Here is a 22,761-nt window from a genome sequence, read left to right on the forward strand (position 1 = left end):
TGCTACAAGGGGCTGGGCAGGGAGGAAAGGGATGTTGATCCAAAGACATGGGTTGGCAAGAGCTCTTGGCCGGGCTTGCTGATTCAGTCCTGCATCTCGAGCTTAGAGTGCACACAGCACCACCCCTGCACCCCCCCCCCCCCCCCCGACTCAGCACAGCAGGAGTCTAGAGTCAAACATTCCCTGCCAGGGTTCCTTTCATCCATCCAAGCAGGTTTCTCCCCTCCCCAGTGGGGTGGACAGCTCCTAAGGAAGATGAGGCACCTGTCTGGAGACCAGGCTTCTTTCTAAAAATATCTGATTGCAATGAAGAAATAATGTTATTGGGGTGCCCGGGTGGCTCAGTGGGTTAGGCATCTGCCATCAGCTTGTCTCATGATCCCAGGGTCCTGGGATCGAGTCCTGTGTCGGGCTGCCTGCTCAGCGGGGAGCCTGCTTCTCCCTTTCCCACTTCCCCCTCCTTGTGCTCTCAAAAACACTATCAAGGAGGATCTGGGCTAACTACAACAATCCCCATCACCCTCCATTTAGCTGTGGAACTCACACATCCAAGAGCTGTCAGAATGCTAATTCCATTCTTTTATTTCCTCATACCACAAACATTTTAGTTCATCTGCCTTTTTACAACTTGATTTACATAAGCAAACTGCAAATGAAAAACAGGCATTCTTTAATCTTCCAAAATACATGTATGAAACATCGCACAAAGCCTAGTATTTATACACAAACAGGCTTAGCTGAAGCAGCTTTGTCGCAGTTTGTTAAAATTAGCATTACAGTTTAAATATTTATGCCTGTAAAAGTTTGCATAATCTACTATACATAGTTATTTCAGAAGCAGTTAGGACCTAACTAATTGGGGGGGAAAAACCCTTTAACAGAAAGCACTAACAATTATGTAAACTTAATTTACAATTAAACATGTAGGGTCCTGATTCACAGAACTTAGTGCACATCATGATTCATTCGTGGTTTTCACAGAGAAGGTAAGCATTATGTGGAATATTCCCCAGGTAAAATCTAGAATGGTCTTTAGGAGAATGCAGTATGTTTATGGGAAACTAGAGAAAATAACAAAGCGAAGACTTAAGCAGCTGCATTTGATTTGAAAAGTATATATATAGCAGCGATCAGAACGAACAGGGGCCACAGCAGCAGGGCTGGTGCTATTTCTGACATTACTCTTGGTTTGTACAGGAAGAGAAACAATCACCCCGCTAATCACTACAGGTGAACTCAAAGTAATAGTCTTTCTTCCTACAGACTTCTCTTTAAACTTAATGCCTAAATCAGCAAATTTAAACAAAGAAATACCTTTAATAACAGCTTTCAGTTCAATGCATTTTATTTAGAGGGGAAAGCTTGAGGCAGGGCAACCAAGCTGTTAGCTATTCCAATTACAAAAGAAACTGAGACAAGATGCCAAAAACCCAAGGTTACCCTTAAAGCATTTCAAGGGATTCAATAGTGATTTTAGAGTACACAACACTGGGGAGGACTCGAAGAAAATTAACATGACCAACTTTTTTAAAGTAAAGGGATACATTTCAGTGAATCAGGTCCCAGGTAAAGTCTTAAAAAAAAAAAAACACCCAGAATTTACAGTAAACATCTTGAACTCTGGAATGCAGGTAGAGTACAGTGAGTACATTACACCTACAAAAGTGCTCAGACAGTAGGTCTTCCAGAGTAAGAACTGAAAAATGTACAAGCCAGTTCACAATAACTTTACAATGTTATTAAAATACATTGTTAATCATAAAAATACTTTACTATGTACATGTACACTGTATAAACTCTAGATTTATCTACTGGAGGAAAGCCTCTAAATCCATCTCTGGCCGACTGGCCCCAGACAGTGCCATTCTAGAATTTGGTCTTCATCCCACACAAAGGGGCTGAGGAGTACTGCCATTAGTTCTTCAGTAAAATAGTAATGTTTTTCTCCCTCTGCAGAAGGTCTAGGTGGAAGAGTCAGTTTTACTTCCACTATATTTTACTTTCCTAAATGCTGGTCCAAGTAACTCTGGGCATTCACATAATTCATTTGCAATCTGGTCACACTTTAAAATAAGGCTGTAGTTCATTTCATCAGTTATGACACTGTCTTGCTTGTAGTCAGGATGGTTTGCGATAAACTCTCTCATCCACCTGGCAACTGTCATTAGTTCTCCTGGGGTGGGGGAGAATTAAGACAACATAAGTTAACAGAAATTTGTTTTGTTTTAAAGTAAGGTGACATTTAGTGACCAGCACACACACAATCCTGAAGAAAAATCAGTAGGGCCTTCTGGTGTACCCACATGGCAGAGGCTGGGGAAAATGTTTTCCAGGGTGTTGGAAGAATTCCTCCTGGGGAAGAAGTCCAGGTTGCAGGCAGGCAACTAAAACTTCACATCCAAGGTTCGATGTTACCCACACAGGGATGCTGCCAGCTCTTTAGATACAGGGAGCCACTAAAGATGTCACGTACACAAGGACTATAGCTAACGCTGAAGTGTTACATGAAGTTGGCCAGAGAGTAGGCCCCACAAGGAGAAGTTTTTCTTTCTCTTCTGTCTATATAACAAGAGGATCTTAACTGAGCCAACTGTGGTCATCGCTTCACAATATATGTAAATCAAAAAAACCCACCACACTGTAGGCCTTACACTTATACTGTGATGTGGGTCAATTATCCTTCAACAAAACGGGGAAGAAATTCAACACTGGGAGCTAACGTGTGTACTAGAGCATGGGTCCTCCCATTTGGCCGAAGAACTGCATCTGAGTCCAGAATTGTGGGATCTGAAGTTCCCAGAACCATCTTCCATCAAAGAGGTGGAGAAAACAAGGAATAGTAAGTAGAGTGAAGGAAAGGAGGAACCGGCAGACACACCGTTTGGAGGTATTCTTTTGTGACTCCAGAAGGTTCACGAAAACCTCAAGGGAAACGTTGATGCCATTACTCTTACAGCTGACCACTCCCTTGTGCCAGGCCCTTGCTAGGCACCATCATGTGATCTCAGAACGAACCAAAAAAGAGGGGTCCTGGGGTGCTTACTGGATGGAAGCAGGCTGAAGAACCAAAAGTCCTAGCCGTCGCTCCTGGAACCTAGAGTTACTTAGCCCTAAAGAAAGAGCCCGTGATGATGTACCTCAAACACAGCTGCCCCTAGGTGACTAACAGACAATCTAGTTCATTGTCTAAGACGCTATTTATTTTTTTAAAAGATTTTTGAAAATTTATTTATTTGATAGATCACAAGTAGGCAGAGAGAGAGGAGGAAGCAGGCCCCATGCTGAGCAGAGAGCCCAATGCGGGGCTCGATTCCAGGACCATGAGATCATGGCCCGAGCTGAAGGCAGAGGTTTCAACCCACTGAGCCACCCAGGCGCCCCTAAGACGCTATTTAAAGATGCATCACTGCTTTATGAACCAGTAAGAGAAAAAGGACCACTAATCAGTCAATGATTATAAGGTGTATCGTACTGCAGAGACATCAAATGTGAGAAAGAATGCACTGATAAAACAGTATACTCGAGCTGACTACTACTCAAGAAACTAAGATTGTAAGACTGTAAGGTTCTGCCTATGTTAAGACTTAAAACAAGAAAGAGAAGCAAAGGATGCCATACCAGATGCTCTCTTCTTAATTAGCTTTAGGTAGTTCAGAATACTGCATCTGGTGTCCACATCCACTTCCATGTTTTCAAGGTAAGAGTTCAGAATCGGGATCAGCCCGGGAAACACACCTTCCTGTGAGAAGCACAGGACGCATCATTAGTGCTCTGGCCATGGGCACAGGCGGTGAGGTGAGCAGAGCAGGGCCCCTACCTTCCCATTGATGATGGTGTCTATGCTCATCAGGGCATACTCCTCGAGCGCCTGCTCCGTGCTGTTCTGGGCCTTGCCGTAGCCATCCACCACAGTGTTGCCACCTGCTGGAGGACAGGACACAGGCGCTTGAGCAGCCTGCTGGAGCCTCAAGTAAGTGACCCCTAGGAATCTAAGAGAATGTAATACCTTTGCAAATATCTTTCCTGAAATAAAACATTCCCCGCAAGACAGCATCTCGTTTCTGTGCAACTTTCATGTTTTCGTCAACCTAAGGGAGAAAAATAATCATGGCTACGTCAGAACATTCTCGATCCAACATAGAAGTTGGGGTACCTCCCTTGCTTCTGCAATTAAGACTCACCCCATAAGAATTCTATTTTCCCCTTCAACGCTTTCTGTTGGAAGAACAGACTTTTGACTTACGTGGGGCCCGTGTCCTCCAACCACAGGTCAGCATGTGCTTTTTAATAACAGGGGAATTCTAAGTTTACTATAAAAAAACGCAACAAAAACTTTTATTCGTACAGGCTGCCTGCACTCCAAAGCACCTTTGTGACTGAGCCTACTAAGAAATCCGTGGAGGGCAAGGGGTCGGTTCTCCCTACACAGCACAGTGACTCATCCAAGATGCCAGGGTGACCAAAAGCAGAGAACCCAGAGAGAACTTCTGCTTCAGGGCTGCACCCTCCCTGCCACTGGGGATTTGCTGCCTCACTGTGGTGAGCAGGGGAGAAGAGTCAACAGGTTGTCAGATACGGAATAAGCTTAGCTCTCCAAGAACAGAGGGTCCATCAGGTAGTTCAAGCACATCAACTATACACGGGCCCAAAAAACTTCTTAAAAAAATATATACCCAGGAGCACCTGGGTGGCTCAGTTGGTTAAGCATCCGACTCTGGATCTCAGCTCAGCTCTTGATCTCAGGGTTGTGAGGAGTTCAAGCCCCACATTGGGCTCTATGGTGGCCAGGGAGCCTACTTAAAGAAAAAAAGGAAAAAATACATACTCAGCAGTAAGACTGCTGGATCATGTGGTATGCCCAGGCCACACACCAGAACCAGTTAAATCACAGCCTGTGATCGTGGGTCCCAGCTATCTGTATCTTTACTTTATATCAAAGCTTTGTTGACACACAATGTTGTTAGTTTCCCACATACAAAACAGTGATTCAACAACTGTATCCATTATGCTGTGCCCCCATCTGTCACCATACAAAGGCTACTGCAGTGCCACTGACTATATTCCCTTTATGCTTTCTCTTTCCTCCCTAGACTTAGTCATTGATACCTGGAAGCCTGTACAATCTGTTGCCCTTCCCCGTTTTGCTCACTCCCCCATTCCCCCATTCCCCGCAACCATCAGTTTGTTCTCTGTATTTAAGGGTCTGATTCTGTTTTTATTTTGCTTTTTTTAGATTCTACATAGAAGGAATCACAAGAAATTCGTCTTTCTCTGACTTAGAATACTCCTCTTAGGTCCATCCATACTGTCACAAATAGCAAGCTCTCATTCTTTTTTATGGCTGAGTACTATTCCATTATATATAGAAACATATCTTTTTTCTCCATTCATGTATTGATGGGACTATTGGATTGCTTCCTATGTCTTGGCTATTGTAAATAATGCTGCAATAAATATAACAGGGGTGTATATCTTTTTGAATTAATGTTTTCATTTTCTCTGGGTAATTATCCAGTAGTAGAATTACTAAATTACCAGTCTCATTTTGTTGCATGTAGCTGTCCAGTTTTCCCAGCACCATTTATTGAAGAGACTTTTCCCCATTGTATATTCTTGCCTCCTTTGTCCCAGGCTGACCACATAAGAGTAGGTTTATTTTGGGGCTATTGTGTTCCATATAGACCTATGTGTCTATTTCTGGGTCAGTACCTTACTGTTTTAATTACAATAGCTTTGTAGTAGATCTTGAAATCTGGGATTGTAATACCTCCAGCTTTGTTCTTTCTCAAGATTGCTTTGGCTACTTGGGGGGAGGTGGTGGTTGTTGTTCCCAACAAATTTTAGGATGGTTGTAGTTATATGAAAAATACTATTGTTATTTTGATTGGCATTGTGCTGAATCTGCAGGTTGCTTTGAGTAGTGGAGACATTTTAACAATATTCTTCCAATCCATAAGCATGGTATATCTTTCCATTTGTTAGTGTCATTTTCAATTTCTTCCATCCATGTTTTATAGTTTTCAGAGTAGAGGTTTTTACTGCTTGGTTAAGTTTATTCCTAGGTATTTTATTCTTTTTGGCTTAACTGTATATAAAATTGTTTTCTTTCTGCTTTACTATATATATGTAAATGCAACAGAGTACTGTCAATTTTATATCCTGCAGCTTTACTGAATTCATTTATTACCTCAAATAGTTTTGGGTTTTTTTGGTGTAGTTTTTAGAATTTTCTATATCATATATCACCTGCAAATAATGAGTTTTACTTATTCCTTACCAATTTGGATGTTTTTTATTTCTTTTTCTTGTCAGATTGCTGCGACTAAGACGACTCTCAGGACCATGTTGAACAAACATGGTAAGAGTGGATATCCTTGTATTGTTCCTGATCTTAGAGGAAAAGCTCTGTTTTTCACCATTGAGTATGATGTTAGCTGTGGGTTTTTCATATATGGCCTTTATTAAGTTGAAGTATGTTCCCTCTAAACCCACTATGGTGGGAGTAATCATGAACGGATGTTGAATTCTGCCAATGCTTTTTTGTGTGTGTGTGTGTGTATCCGCTCAAATGATTTTTATCCTTCACTCTGTTAATCTGGTGTACCACACTGACTGAGACTTACAAATACTGAACCATCCTGACATCCCCAGACTAAATCTCACTTGATCATGGGGAATGATCCTTTTAATGTGTTGCTGAATATGGTCTGCTAATATCTTGTTAAGGACTTTGCATCTATGTCACCTATACAATCTTCATCTGGTTTTGGTAATAGGGTAATGCTGGCCTCAGAGAATGTATTTGGAAGCTCCTTTTCCTCTATTTTTTTTTTGCAAAGGTATAAGGTAAATAGATATTAACTCTTCTTTAAATGTTTGGTAGAATTCACCTGTAAATCCATCTGGTCCTGGACTTTTGAGTTTTTGAATTATCAATTCCTCTTCATTACTAGTATTTGGTCTGTTCAGATTTTCTATTTCTTCTGGATTCAGTTTTGGAAGATTCTATTTCTAGGGATTTATCCATTTCTTGTTTGTCCAATTTGTTGGCATATAACTTTAGTAGTCTCATAATCCTTTGTATTTCTGTGGTGTCAACTGTTACACTTCACTATCATTCCTGATTTTACTTGTGTCCATTTTTACTTGAGGAATCTAAAAGATATTTCAATTTCATTGATCTTTCCTAATTTTTTTAGTGTCTATTTCACTTATTTCTGTTCTGAGCTGAATTACCTTCCTCCTACTAACTTTGGGGTTTGTTCTCCTTTCTCTAGTCCCTTTAGGCATAAGGCTCATTGGAATTTTTATTTCTTGTGATAGGTTTTTATCACTGCAAATTTCCCTCTTTAATTTCCCTCTTTTTTTTTTTTTTACTCTGTCCCCCAATTTGGAGCATTGTGTGTTTATTTTCATTTATCTCCACATATAAAAAACTCCTCTTGATTGTAATTTCTGTAATTTTCCAATGACTTTTTAAGACCCTTAAAGTAGACCTTTTAATACTTTTTAGTCTTTTATTTCCCATAATGAAATCTTAGGAGAATCTTAACCTCTATAAGATAAAGGGTCATGTTGAACTAGGATGGATGGTGCCAAGTCTTTGATTTGATTTGATTAAGTATGGGAGCCTGTCTCCCATACTTAAGTTCTACTGTTATGGGTTTGTTTTTTTTAAAGACACATGACCTCCTGAATAATCTAGACACTTCTAGGAACATATCCAAATAACTGCCTAAAATTCCATCATGGTTATGGACAGGTTTTCATTTCTAATATTTTTTCTTACTTTTGACAAAAGTTCATAAAGATCATTGTTTTAACTTTTGCTTTTATAAGCTTCTCTTTAGAAATATACTTTACTACTGCATTTTAGATTCTCAGTTTGACTGCTAGCTTAAGGTTTACTTTAAATCTCTGAAGTACTTAAAGCTATGGTTTTCCCTTTAGAGACTAGCTTTACCAGCATACTAGCTTTGAGTTCACTTAAAACCTATGAAGAAAGCAATTTTAAACTTCCAACTTAAGTTAAATTTCTCTTGAACATCTTTTTGTTGAATTTTAGTGGGAACGCATCTTGTATGGTTTACTCTTGTGAGGAAGATTTTCATTAATTTTTGTAAAATCTTCCTCAGGGCACTTGGAAAAACATGTGCTGTGGTAGGAGACTTGTGATAAGAACCATATAACCCAGCTAATAAACTGTGCCTTTTAATTCCCCAACAGCCTTTCTCCTCCTTTGGTTATATGGCCTGTCAGGTACTGAGTATAGGCAAGGCACTCTTAAGTGACTTACCTCCATGAATCCCACATGTTCTTACAACAGCTCAATTATCCCCAATTCTACACATGCAAACCAAGGCACTGGGAGGCTAAGTACCTTGTTCAGGTTAAAAAGCCTGTGAGGAATGCAGGTGATTTATGAATTTACTGCTCACCATGCAGCCCCAACAGAGCCACCACACTAGAATGCCTTTAATTTGCTCCTGCTTCTGAGAAAGGTCTGCTACGCTTTAAGGTACAAAACAAAAATCACAGGTTTACTATCCTGGAAGAATACAGAAAACTGCTTTCTGTTTAATATTTTATTCTCACACTTCTGTTACCAGTTGGTCATTTCTGCTATCTCTTCAAAAGGTCATTATCCAGTTGTTTTTCCACAGTTGTCCTTGTTTTAGGGAAGCAAACATCTACACCATTATGTTGCTCTTCTGGATCATCTGTTTTAGCTTTTTAACAGGATAGTTTAGTCTGTTCAAATTTGTTTTCATCTTATTTTCACCATTTTACGTTCTCTGGGCTATATCATCATACCACTCCCTTGCCCTACCCCGACCTTTGGTGGCACTAGAAAGGTTCTCTTTGTTCTTTTCCCACTCCTTTTACCTAGCGGGTTGGAAGTAAAATCTCTTATTTCTATACTGTACCATAAATATCCTTTAACTATCCCCCTGGTAGGTAAGAGTTCTGACATAATCTATTAAGTTTTGATAGGATCACCTGGAATTTCAAGTTTGGGAAGAAATTCTGTTTTCTTTACCCCTCAGGATTCTGTAGACTTTTCTCCAGCTCATAGTATTTAATGTTGGAGAGGAGGAGGGTTATCAATTCATTTTTTTTCCTCTTGGAGCTATCTGAATTTTCTCTCCCATTCAGATGGTTGATTTCTCTTTAGGATTCAGAAATTCCTAGATTTGGGTTCTTTTAGTATTTCTGTCTCATCCTTAATGGACTCTCACTCTGGGAAAATTTAATTTCTCAGATTACTAGATCTCACTTTTTATATAGACCATTCTCTTTTAAGTGATTATAAACATCGAATTTTCCAGAGGAATTCTGTTTCAGTTTTTCCATGATTTCCCATTTCCTTCTCATCCTGCTGAGATAAATCGCAATTTGGTCTCTAAATTATTAACTTGGATCTTTAATAATAACATCAGCTCTACTGGTAAAAATAGTTTTAAAAGTGTGGCTTTGGGGCGCCTGGGTGGCTCAGTGGGTTAAAGCCTTTGCCTTCGGCTCAGGTCATGATCCCAGTGTCCTGGAATCAAGCCCCACATCGGGCTCTCTGCTCGGTGGGGAGCCTGCTTCCCCCCCACCCCACCTGCCTCTCTGCCTACTTGTGATCTCTGTCAAATAAATAAATAAAATCTTTAAAAAAAAAAAAAAAGTGTAGCTTTTCCTAAGAAGTCTTCTCCAAATGCTCTCCTGTTCATAGTGCTTGTTTATTTTGTGACCTTTCCATAGAATATTTTCCAAGTGCACTAATTAGAAATTCTTGAGGAGTTCTTTCCAGTTGCTTGAATTAACTATATTTCACCGAGGGGAATGCATTCTGTAAGCCCAGCTGGGCCCTTCCTTTAAGGCTATTAAAAGTTATCCACTTTCTGCTGGCTTTCAGACATCTATTCAAATCTGTTAACAAAGGCTTAGATGGGGAACTTCCCGGGACTCTTCCTTACAGGGCCTGATCCCACTAGCAGGTACACCCATATGGGTAAATGGTCCACAGAATCCTATGGGTTACTTTTGGCCAGGGTGTTAAGAGCAGGCAGAGACAGGCTGACAGCCAGACTTCCCTCAGGGTGTGTGGGTGGGACAGGTACAGGCTGGAGATCCCCCTGAGGGAGACAGTAGGGAGTGAGGAAGGGCGGATGCTGAGCTAGGCATTTCTTTTCTTCCTTCTGTGCTTGCTCTGTCCGCTGCTCTACCTCTCCCTTCTTTGACACTAAATCCTCAGCAGACCCCTCACTCAGCCCAGCAACCTTTCCCAGCCACTTGCTGTGCCCAGAGACCCACTGGGCCTGGAACCGAAGGTCTCCAGTTAGTTAGTTGCTGCCCCACAGCCTGCAATTGTTCCAGGGCTCCTCTGGGAAACTGCTTCCAAAGTTCCTTTTCTGGTTGTTAATGGGCTGGAGCGGATGAACTATTAGTTGTTTTTCTGAAAGTCCAATCTACCTTCTCCAGAAACATCTCCAGTTTGGCTCCACTGAGGTGACCTTCCCTACATCCCCCGCAGTTACATTTGCTCCTCTCCTCTTTTCTTTTAATACGGTCACCAAAACGGCATTTGGGGGAGGATGGAATCAATCTGTGGATTCCCTCTAGCCATCAACCTGAATTGAAAGCCTCTATAAATAAAGTAGTTATTCAAAAGCAACCCTAAATCTCTTTCAAACAGGCTAAGAAACTACTGTTAGCACTTTGTTTTCCAGGAATCTCTACTAATGCAGTACTAAAATCTACAGCATAAGCTTTGGTTTAAGAGGAAAAAGAATAGGGTGGAGGAGAAGCATTTTATTCTAAATGGTGAAAATTCTCCATCAGGTCAGATCTAAAATAAATATTACACAAAAATAAGCAACAGATAATCTACAGATACCCAAACCCATTGCTATACTGAAACACATTCTTACCTTTGATAGTGGAATGAGAAAATCCAGTTTGTATGAAAGGATCACTCTGGTAAGCAGCACCACAAACACCACATATGCAGAGTTCTCAAAGTCTGTTAACTGAACCTGGACAAGCAAGAGCCCAGAGAGGTTACAGACCAACCACACAAACAAGCTCTTCCCCGACAGGACCCTCCTCAGATCATGTCATTCCCAAGCCAGCTCCTACTTTAAGAAGGCCTGGGAAGTCCTCTCTCCACAGTCTAGTCTCAGAAATCAATCCTTAGCTTTTGGACCTGCTTTTATCATGCACACATATGATTTGTATTTGAAGAGCCTCTGAGAAGAGCATTAGAAGGGTAAGGGGCAGAGGACGGGCGTCACTGAATCCCTTCTTGCTGACACACATCTTACCTCCATGGGTCGGAATTCTACTCTCCATCCAATATCTGAGTTTGGAGGAGGGGGCTTAAATCTCATTGTCTGCCAATTTGTAGACTGAATATTCTATAATAAAAAAGCAGAAAACCAACTTTCCACATGTCCAGGAAAATATTAAGATAGTTTGATGTTTAATAAGGGAAGATTATGCACTGTTGATACCAGATACTTTTTAATTAAAAATACAAAAAGGTACAATTTAAGATTTCCTTGGTGTGTGACTTGCTAGGAAAACAAATGGTTAACAAAAGTTGGGTGATATGTTGGTAGCAGAGAAATATCTGATCCTATTTTTTTTATTGCAGCATATGTGAATTTTTCACCTTTCTGCAAGAGAAAATAGTGAAAAAATGCAGAATCAGAGATACACCAAGTCAGAATCAAAATAAGGGTACTTTAAACCACTCTAAAATTTCTTAATTCTTTACTGCACTAGACAATGAAAGGCATTGGAGATTTCTTCTATTACTAACCACTCACAGGTACAGAAAATGGCCTCCATCTTGGTTAGTGAAGTGAAATGCATTTAAAACAGAGGAGATACCTCAAAATGGTCAGATTCATTGGCATCATCCAAGTGTATTTTCTCTTCAAACAGAGTCAGTGGGTCTCTAATGAAGAGATGAGCGACATGCTGGGCCAGGAGATGATCAATGCCTGTCAAGAGAGGCCACACCAGACTCCCGTCAAAGCCTCAGGCTCCACTGTGTCTAAGTCCAGTAAGATGACAGGACAGTTCAGCAAGTTTGAAGACAGGGCATCTAGAAGCTTAGGACATGGCTGGTTTATTCAGTATCCACAGGTCACCCAGGGTTTTATCCTACAGTCCCTGAGGAAGTGTCACAGGTTTATCTGCTGGTGGCGCACTGGTGTGGACCTAGATACAGACTTCCCAAGTAAGTCAAGAAGATCTCACAAGTATTTGAAACTTGAAACTTCAGAAACAAGCAGTCTCATAAGAAAAGTTAAGAGACTTCACAATAAAAATAGAAACCAGACCAGAAATCAGCAAAAAGTTCTCAATAGCTCTGAAGAACTAAAGGTGTACAATCCAATCCAGAGAAAAGGAGGGGCTGCTCACCTTCCTGCAGCAGCTGCTCGTAGATTTCTTTGTCTATCGTCAAGTCGATGTCATTGTATTTCTCCCCGCACTCAGATAAGTAGCTGTCTATCGAATCATATCGGGACTTACTGATCCTATAGTTATTGTTCTTCAGTGGCTAAAATTGAAAAAAATACGAATGAATGCCATATAAAACACTCTGGAAATAAACTAATGCCCCAAATAGTTCTATTTGAATGCTTTTATGTTTTATATGTAATAATTACATATAACTATCCAAACTTAAGATCCTGAAAAGAAGTTAATCCTGAGAAATTATTGGGGAAAATTATGAAATTTGGAAGTAACTGAAGTAGCTGTTCTCTGATAGGATTTAAGTGTGTGTGTGTATATATATATATATATATATATATATATTTTTTTTTTTTTTTAAAGCAGATTGCCTTCATTCTTACTAAGCTAGCAAAATACATGCCAAGGTTGAAAGCAAACCTATTAGCATAAAAGTTATTAAAACCATTTCTCCTTTAAAGTTTTCTTCTACTCAGGCAACATGTTCAGCAGTTCATGAGCACTCACACAAAGACCTGAGCAGTGCAGCCCTGGCTGGCAATGTCAGAGACACTTGGAAGGGCTCTTTTAAAACCCCTGTCCAGGTCCCGGTTCTGGAGATCCTTGTTTATTAGATCTAAAATGAGCCTGGGTGTCTATTTATAAAGATCTCCATAGGTGGTCTTGATGCACACTCCAGGTTGAAGAGGGGCACGGTCACAGTTCAACATGCAAACAAGAGGCATTAACTTCCCCTTATTAGGCATACCTAACCCTTTACATGGGGCAAAATAATCTTCGACCACAGAATCCACAGCAGAAAGCTCATATACAAAGCACTCATGTAGTGCCAAAAAGCCTTTTGGTAATAAGAGCCCTTCACCACTTAGTTTGAAAATGTAGGGAAAAAAGCATCACTGAGTTTCAGAAGAGAATGAAACAAATACAGATTTCAACAAGTGATGAAATCTTATCCAACCAAATCATGTTTCCCATATACTCACCCCAAAACAAACACTATGACATCAAAGACAAGTTCAAACCTGTGAATTTCTTCCCACATGTGACTAGCCCATTCAAGATAACAATTTAAGGGAGACTTCAACATTGTAAGTTGTTACAATAACCCCATTTTACCTGCTTGACTTTTTAAAAAGACTATTAAGGAAAATCACTCCCACCTCCAGTCCTCTCTCCTCCCGAGTTCTATCATCCACAGATGCAGAAATCACTCCCCAGCGACAATCGATGTCTGACACATAGCCTCGGTAAAAAGGAGATGCCGCACTCAAAGCCATCTAAAAACAAACAAGAGTCAGCACCTGCAGGTTCGAAGTGTCACTTACATGCTGAGAAAAGCACCATGCAGTTATCTCTGGTCTAGAGTAATCTGTTGAGGTGAGCCCTATGGAGTTCTACTCCTTTGTGCCTGCATTTTCACAGCAAAAGACACCAGAAGGGACTCAAATCCTTGGATGGGATTAATTTAAATCACCCTCTCTGTCACACTAAATGTGAAGGATGGGAGAAGGGAAACAGCTACACTCAAACTTGACACTAACACACAGGTGTCTTGCCAGCAACAGTAAACTTCTACAGCTGGGAGTCTTAGTCCATTAGCTCTAAATGCATACTATTTATGTCCATTTCTGAATAAAGTCTGAACTGGACTTAAATGGCAGAGTAAGCGAATGTTGCACAATCACTCTCTCTACAACAAAGTCTTTAAATAAGATGTCGTTTCTACTTACAACAATCGGACAGATAGTGGCCAACTGATCATAAAGGTATCTGGCCTCCGATATGCTGCAGGCTTGGAACGTTACCTGTTTAAGAATTACAAGTTATTAACAATGACAAATCAACATCTTCTCCGAGGAGTCAAGTCTGAGAAGGGGGATGGCCGGGGAAGACAGTGGGCACGGTGTGCAGTGGTCACTCCATGGCTAACAACACTTATTAATGCAGCAGTTTTGTTTACATCTTGCCTTGGATGAACTTTGCCCAACAAGGGTATTTGATCACATTCCCAACTAATACAAATAACCATTTCCTAAGTTAAATAAGATTAAAATGGCAGGAACAGAAAGGAAGACACTAGGTAAATGTCAAGTTTCAAAAGGCATCCCCTCTTCTGCTGGCTTGTTTCCTTCGCCAGCATCCCAGGCACTTAAGTGAGCTCAAGGGCTAGAGAAATTTTGGCACAAAATAGAGATGCTCATGATGGATTCCCAAGCTCACTGATGGCAAGTACAAGGACTAACCTGGGACAGAGTGAGACTGGAGGAAGGGAGAGCAGTTAAAATACTGCAGCTGACAACCCAGGAGGGTTGCAGGAGGCACACCAGAGTCCAAGCAGCAGCCGCTGGGGGTTAAGGGGTAGGGTATAGAGAATGAAGGTATGACTTAGGTTTTGGCTTGGGTGTTCCTGGAACAGCCAGTGAGCAGAGGCACCAAGACACGATGGGCATATGAAGGAAAGAAGCACATCAAGCAGCTCTTTATTTAAGTGGCTAGGTCTCTAGGACTGATGCCCATCTGAGTTGGAGAAGTATTTAGGGAGTAGGCTCAGATAACATTTTGAAGATGGGCAAGATCACCCAGGAAACCTGCACAAGAGGGATAAGTAGAACATTTCAGACTTAGGCAGAGAAAAAAAAAAAAAAATCCTACTGTTCATTAGTACAAAATGTTCTAGAAACAATTACCCAAAAGAAACCAAAAAAGTCCTGCCTGCCTTGGAGTGGGGAGCAGTGGAAGGGACTAGGAACACAAATCCTGCTTGTGTTAGCATATCTATATTAACTACAAATGGGGTACACAGTTTTCTTGTCCTCTGTGGTTATTTAATAATGGTATTTTGAATTTAGTGTTGGTGCAGGAAATAATTTAAGGGCTTGATCCTTGAAGGAGCAGCAAAGTGAATATGTTTATTATTATAAGCCCAACCTGTTATTTCCCATAGTTTTAGCCAGGTCTCAATTTTGCTTTTTTAACAAAGAACTTGTGTTAGGAGACTTGCCGTTTAACTGGAGAATTATATTCATGTCAGTGTGGTAACTAACTACAGAAAACTGTTTAGATAACTTGCTGTAATTTCTGTTAATGATTCAATGCTGTATTTTAATTAGAGTGTACTGGCAATTAACCAGCCATTACAAATTAATACCATGCAGAGAAGAGCTGTGTCCTAGACCTCAAGGAGTAAGAGTACCAAAGGTTAAAATAAACGATTAAGAAGTGTCGGCAATTAGGTCACTCTTCACCAAAACAAGGGAAGTTTTTGCAAAGAGGTGGGAAACTCAAAAATCAGCTTGTGCAAAGCTAAGGATAAAATGGCAAGTGAGGAAAGGGGAGACAGTAAGCCAAGTATTTACAAACTTCTCTGCTGGGACAGACTGGGTTCTCTTAGATGACCTAGTATATACTAGACAATTCACAGGCAAATCCTGGAAAAAAGTATGCTTAAGAAAATTTGCACCTGGAATTCCATAGTTAAGTTACAACAGTGAAGTGACTTAGTTATTCTAGATATATCCAGTAACTGGCCTCAGCACTCGAGAGCTAATGTATCCATCTCCAAATCAAACAGGACATGACTGTGGTTAATGGCTTGGGGCGGGGGGGAGTAAAAGAATCTTTATGCCTTAAAGTATGAACAGTTTTGGCTTCTGGTGTCCTTTTAAAGTATCTCATAAAAGGAGAAGCAGTGTCACTAGGAAACTGAGGAGGAAAAAAGAGGAAGTATGAAAAATAGATGTTAGAAACCTAAATGTCTAAAATTTACCTAGAACCCATTCTTGAAGCTACCCAGTTTTCTTAGAGGTTCCTGGAAAAACCTATTACAACGTGCATGAACTTAAATGATTCTTGAAAAACTCCCCAAGAGTCAAGCATTTGAGTGTGGTTATGTGACTTTTGTTTTGTACAGTTAAGTCTTCCATTAACTTTAAAAAATTCAAACATTTTTGGCTTTAACAAGCAGTTTCTAGTTTTCCACTTGAGAGACACAAAGCGGGGTGTTTTCTGAGGCGATGTGTGGAATTCATCTCATTTCCCAAACACTTTATGTGATTCACGCTAATAATTTTTTAAGTTGAGTATTCAAAGTAGGGTCTTGGATGTGCAATCAAGAAGAAAACTTCATCCTAAACCCATGACAAAGTGTAAAGTTGGATGGAAAATTCTATCTACAAGGAAAAAGGTTAGAACACATTTATTTGAATGGTGTTTCAAGGGAAAGGCTATCCCTTTGGAGAGAAGTGACTATGCTGTCCCCCGCAGGGCACTCTGGTTTAATATTGAACCAGAAAAGGCAACTGCACGGACACAGTTTTAAAGCCATGTACCCCAACTGCACGGACACAGTTTTAAAGCCATGCTCTGTAAGTTCTAGAGCTTAATGGTTCTCTTTAAAAACATTTGTAATTAAGATAGAAGAGCAGATACATGGGTAAAAAAAAAGTTGAAAGGTCTTTTTTTATGAAATGTGACCCTCTGTAAGGAAACTTACTGGCCTAAGTTTGTTTGGAAGACCACACACTGTATACTACCTATGTAAGTCAGGGAATTAGGAAAAAAAAATTATGGTTATGTAAACACATTCAGCATGGAGAAATCTGACTCTGGCATTCAATTTTCATTTTAGAGAGTTATAAAAATAAGCACATCAGAGCTTTATGTGCAGGAAGGCACAAGTCTACACTGCAGTTGTATGAGATGATGGGAATGCTGAGTTTTTGGGCCTCTGGATGGATAGCAAGCAGACCGGAGGCCCAAGAATTCACATTGGGGCCAGGCTTCACACCACTCCAGGTCTCTAAGGATACTTCTAATCTTCTGAAGTAATCCGAACTGGATACACTCTCCTTGGACAATAACAAGTGGCCTTTTTATTTGAAATTGTCAATTTTCACTTTATACTTTGTGCAAGTCCTACTCCTGTTCTTATGATTTTAAACAAAGGAAAGGTTAAAACAAGCACTTCCACTGATTAAAAAAAAAAAAAAGTGAAGTAAATATTAGCTTAGAGTCAGACCTAGAAGGGAACTTAATATAAGCCCTCCGGTGAACCAAGGAGAAAAGGAAGACAAAAAGAAGTGAGGGGAGCTACCCAAATCCCGCATGAGGAACAGGCGCAGCCCGAACCCACTGCTGCCGGGTGGGTCCTGTGCCCGCCCATGCAGGTCCTAAGTGAGCTTGGGCACAGTCCCTGCCAGGGGCACCAGCCATCTGACTAGATCTGTAGGAAGCTTTAACCGAGGAAAGAGAAAGGCTGTGCCACCTCCTATGTGACTTTGCCAGGAGCAAGGTGAACACAGGCTGCTCAGTCGTTCTTTTTCTACCACTAGATGGCCTTGCCTGGATATGAACAATTACAGTCCAAACAATCCTTCCCTTGGATCACAAGGGCACTGGAGTGCATCCAGAGTTCCCTTTCAGAAACAGATCCGAATGATGTTACAAGCTCCAGGCCCAACCATCACTAGAAAGAACAGAGGCAGGGATCATGGAATAGTTCACACTATAAGTAACAACCATTTATCTCTGTAGCAAACTGGAGATGCCGTGATTTCTCCATCAGGAGGTAGCTACCAATGAATTCAGTAAATATCACTGGTTTTCAGAAAGGCACACTTAGCTTTCATTTCAACTGTTATCACAGTGTAATTGTAAAACATGCATATCTATAAAGCAAACAAGTTAGTAAGTAGAAATGGATGAGGGCACTCTGCCTCTCTGTGTATTTGAAACAATACCTGAAGACAGCAATTGCCCATTCCAAATCCCATGGCATCCATGTAAATATGATCAGGCTTAGAAGCCTTAGCTGCCTCCTCATCCTCAGGAAATGTTTCTATAAACGGAGCCGGTGTATTCTTGTCCTTAAATACTGTAGGATTAAATTAAACAAATGAAACACGGGACATGGGTGAGATTCAAGGATTAAACAGCAATTCCCCAGCTGCCCCTCCCACCCCACCACCCCTCTGCAGCCTTACTTGGTACGTTGATGACAACCTTTTCTCCTCTTCTGTGTCGGATATTTCTTGTTAGGGTACTGAAATAGACAACCAAACGTCATAAATCAGCCACCTAAGAACCAGCAGGTAAAAGAATTTACTCGTATGCAAGTAAACAGAAAGAAATCCTCCTTCAAATGAAGTGTCTGAGGCAATCCTACAGAATATCCCTGTGAATCAAGCTATTCTAAGGGAAGTTTCTGTGAGAAGGCTTTGCATTAACACCACTTCCTCTGCCCCTTGATCAGGAATGCTATTCTCTTCCCTGTTCCACCCTGGATACCCCAGTCCTGTAACTTCTCAACTCAAATTCAAGTGTCTGGGGTCTGCCAGTGGTCTGGGCTCATCATGTATTTCTAACCCTCCCCGTGTTCACTCTGAAGACTTCAAGCTTTAATAACTTACTTTCCCTAGGCACCGCTGGAGCCCCAATACACCTTGTTACTGCCCTTCCAATTGGCAGTATTAATACCTATTCTCTAGACCCACAGCATCTAAACCAGAAGCCACCAGGCACACTGTGGCCGCTGTGCACTTGAAATGGGGCAAGTCCTAATTAAAATATGCTGTGAGGATAATATACACAGAAGATTTTGAAGATTTACTACAAAATACAAAAATAAAGCAAAATGTCTTATCAATAATTTTAAAATAATGATTCCGTGTTGAAATAATTTTGGATAAACTGGATTAAACAACACAATAAAATTAAGTCCATCTTCTTTTTACTTTTCTCATGTGACTGTTAGAAAACTTACAACATCTGAGGCTGACACAATTGTAGCAGACAGCGGTGATGCAGACTCAGCTTGTGGACCAGCCTCTCCCACGCCTGCTGGGATCTCCTCAGTCAGAAGCACCCTCTCTCTTCTCCGAGGAGGGTCTCTGATACATCTACCTTGTGGCATCCAGCATAACCTTATCTTTTCTTGCAACTGAATCTATCTTCCCCTTGGGCACACTCTAACATTTGAAGTCGGGAACTTCGCCTATAATCTGTTCCCCCAAAAGACTCTGCATGTGACAGGAGTGCAGACCTGTTAATGGAATCCACACTGACAAGACTCAAGATCCCCACCTGCAGGTCAGGAGCCTAGGTTGGGGATGATACAGGAGACTCAAGGTACAAAGCAAGATCAGACTGGTGTGCACCCTGAAACCACTTTAAATCCAGGAATGAAACTACAAGCTAGTAGAGCTTGGAGTTAATAGAACACAGAAGATAAAGAGTTGTACATATTTTGCCCTATTATGAAAGTATATTGACTAGAATGAGATCACTTAGAAAGGGGGAGAAAAGGTAGGAATAATTAAGATAAAACTTCCCCAAATGGTGTTTATAGAACTAGGACAGAAAAATATCTGTACCCTGAGGACCACAGTGTCTAAGCCAATGACTTTAAGGTAACTTGTAAGATGGGCAAGTCAGCCGTGCTCTAGGAAGCAGATCAAGCAGCCATATGTGCATATCCTGCTGGCTTCCCTGGTTCCTTACGAAAGGAGCCTGAATTCAGTCCGTGCTCTGCAAGGTTTCTAGGAAGGAGCACCTTACTCTCAGCCGGCAGGATTAAGAGTGAGGGACATCTGTTCCGTGTCTTTTTAAAGGCAGAGCCATACTCACCTAAAGCGGGGGTGCTTGTTTATGGCTTCATCAGGAAAGAAGAGGGACTTGGAAGCTCCACCTTCAACCGGATTGGGCTTGAACTCTGGCAGCGTGAACCCAGGACAGCCTAATCTACAACAAATTGGAGAACTAAGTAGATAAGATTTGTTTTCAAAAGTTAATAATGTCCCACCATCACTGCACCTGTTAAGAACCACCCATGCCTGTCTCGCTTCCCCCCTCTGGGGGCTCTAGTCCACGAATGCTGTGTAAGTACCGTGCTTTACAAACACCCACTTGTACTCGGTCTTCCTCACTGACATCTTTGATGATTGTAGCCTGTTAGAGACTTTATCAGAGACCTCCATCCACTCGGGATCTCTAGAGCGCTTCTTCACGTCCTAGCCATCTCTTCATTTACTAGCAAGAGCCAACCTCACAGAAGTCCCTCGGCTAGGTCACGTCGATTGTCACAGGCTGTGGGTTCCCCCTAGCCGTCCAATGGCTTTCCTTTACCAGCTTTCATCTGATTGTCTTTTGACCTGTATTTTGGCCCTGCATACCCCCACGGCCCCCAACCTGTTGATAAGCTTTGTTCAAATATCAAAGGGCTCTCCTGCTTTTTGCCTCTACAGATCACCTCACGAGTCCCTCAGGATTAGGCAGTGTCTCTACAGGTGTCCCCATGTGCCCCAAGATCTCCCTGATGTCTGAAACCCAACCTAGGTCTCTTACTTGACCTAACCAAGAGCTTTAATTCCAACACAGAAAAAGGAAGCTCTGTCTTTATCCCTAAACGTAAAGCTCAAATTCCACATCCAGCTCTTCAAGTTAAGAATTTTAAGGTCATTGTTAAATGTGCTGTGAGAGAGGACAAAGACCAACAAAGTTTGCAAATGCAAAACAAGGGAGGCTCTTTCTTGTCAGGGCTTTAGATCAGTGGTAGGAAACTTTGGGCTTAAGAGCCAAGACTACCCATGCCTTATGCTCAGCCCCTACCTTTTATAAAATAAAGCACCTGTTGGCTGCTCATATCCGCCTTGTGAACAACAACGGAATCTGCTGATCTTATCTGGAAAACTGCTTCCAGCTATAATGAGGGTTCCTGAGAACTCTTGCAGCTGTGGGCATTATTTACTAGGAGCCTGCAAACTTTAGGAAAGTTCTGTAAGAGTGGCAGACTTCAATCTCGGGGGTTCCAAGGCAAGCAGAATTAGGCTGAATGGAGGGAGAATGAAAATGTGTGCTGGGCAGGACAAAGGCAGGCAGCACTGTGATCCTCAGATCCTCCAGCACTGCTGTTCTCGCAGGCCGGCACCATCCCACAAACCCTTCTGCAGCCCCGGGAGGGCTTCACGTCCGCCCGGGCCATTACCAGCGGGTCCAATACATGTGCCCAGTGAGTACTTGAGCTGAGCCTAGTGTAACTGAGGAACTAAAAAGTTTCTACTTAAGTATCAGTAATTTAAATATTCACTTGGCCATTGTTTTGGATTATAGCTCCACGATAGAGTTTAGCCTCTTTACAAGAGAAAAATCATACTGTTTACACTTAAGAAACCAAGTACTCCTTCCTCTCTTTTTTTTAATTTATTTTTTATTTTTTAATTTATTTGACAGAGATCACAAGTAGACAGAGAGGCAGGCAGAGAGAGAGGAGGAAGCAGGCTCCCCGGGGGAGCAGAGAGCCCGATGCGATGCGCGGGGCTCAATCCCAGGACCCTGGGATCATGACCTGAGCCGAAGGCAGAGGCTTTAACCCTCTGAGCCACCCAGGCGCCCCCTCCTTTCTCTCTTGACACCAAAACAGAACTTTATCATTTACTGATAGGTGAGGCTTCTCCAATAACATTCTTCTTTTGTTGGTAAATCAAAAAATACCCTGCCATCAAAAAATATATGACATGCTCTTAAAACAAAACAAAAAAACCCCTAGATTTTCAGAATAAAACATTCTTCTGTCTCAGCTCTCCCTTTATAACTCCTACTGCTTTTAGGCTAGCAAGCCAAATTCTCAGTTAATAGGATCTGGCCCGCTAACTACCTGCCCAGCCTCCCCTTCCCTCTCGGTGTCCTCGCCCCACTGGCCAGCTGCCTTCTGTTCAGCCTGGGACATCTGCCCACTCTGCTCACTCTCCCTAGGCTGTCCCTCCCCTCCCCACTCCCAGTGAACTTCTCCCAGGACACTGGACATCACTCCAATCATCTTCCCCACCTCGCAGAACCCACCTGACAACCTCGTCCCCCTCTCTGCTCGGCATCTTGTCCTCAAAGCACTTCCTCAACTTTATATTCCCTGGAGCTGTGGCTACCTGCTCACCCCATCTCTGCAGAGGCAAAGACTCTGCCTGAATTCATGACTGCATCCCCACGCCGCATGGGTCTGGCATGGAGCAGGCACTCAAGTATCTGAGTGAAAGACAGAGTAGGGATCTTTTTTTTTTTTTAACCTCCTCCTTAAAACACTAGGGCAAAGGACTAGGCCAACTATTTCCCAGCAAACCTGCCCACCCTCAACCAGGTGGGGCTCTTCTTCTGGCAGGCAGAGGGGAGTGGCCTGCATGACAGAACAAAGCAATCACATTTAGAGATGTATCTCTAAATGTCCAGTTGCTTAAATAGGGTTTCCACCACTGAGATGTTACACTGAGGATTTTTAAAGAGAAAATCGCAAGTGTCTTTCCA

The 22,761-nt window shown here is 41.7% G+C and overlaps 1 protein-coding gene and 1 long non-coding RNA gene across 5 annotated transcripts in view; one reads left to right on the plus strand and one right to left on the minus strand.

Annotated features, from left to right (window-relative positions):
* Positions 1-558: 558 nt before the first annotated feature.
* GCLC (glutamate-cysteine ligase catalytic subunit) overlaps positions 559-22,761 on the minus strand; it is a 46,087-nt gene continuing 23,884 nt past the window's right edge. For 2 of the 4 annotated variants that reach the window (XM_080805318.1, XM_080805316.1), the window contains exons 4-16: positions 20,095-20,208; positions 18,453-18,511; positions 18,210-18,343; positions 14,202-14,276; positions 13,632-13,748; positions 12,418-12,556; positions 11,881-11,993; positions 11,310-11,402; positions 10,917-11,021; positions 4,007-4,088; positions 3,818-3,921; positions 3,619-3,739; positions 559-2,173 (exon numbers count right to left, since the gene is read on the minus strand). In XM_080805318.1, the coding sequence (XP_080661444.1) occupies positions 1,962-2,173; positions 3,619-3,739; positions 3,818-3,921; positions 4,007-4,088; positions 10,917-11,021; positions 11,310-11,402; positions 11,881-11,993; positions 12,418-12,556; positions 13,632-13,748; positions 14,202-14,276; positions 18,210-18,343; positions 18,453-18,511; positions 20,095-20,208 (1,468 nt within the window). In that variant the 3' untranslated portion in view covers positions 559-1,961. Of the gene's footprint in view, positions 2,174-3,618; positions 3,740-3,817; positions 3,925-4,006; positions 4,089-10,916; positions 11,022-11,309; positions 11,403-11,880; positions 11,994-12,417; positions 12,557-13,631; positions 13,749-14,201; positions 14,277-18,209; positions 18,344-18,452; positions 18,512-20,094; positions 20,209-22,761 lie in introns of all 4 variants that reach the window. The other 2 variants (XM_080805317.1, XM_080805315.1) reach the window with 1 other exon arrangement.
* Positions 3,851-12,623, plus strand: LOC308344021. The gene is made up of 3 exons (XR_013966941.1): positions 3,851-3,970; positions 6,313-6,358; positions 11,935-12,623. It is a non-coding gene; the product is annotated as an uncharacterized lncRNA (long non-coding RNA).

This window comes from Martes martes, assembly GCF_963455335.1.
Source record: "Martes martes genome assembly, chromosome: 6".
Classification (NCBI taxonomy): Eukaryota; Metazoa; Chordata; class Mammalia; order Carnivora; family Mustelidae; genus Martes; species Martes martes.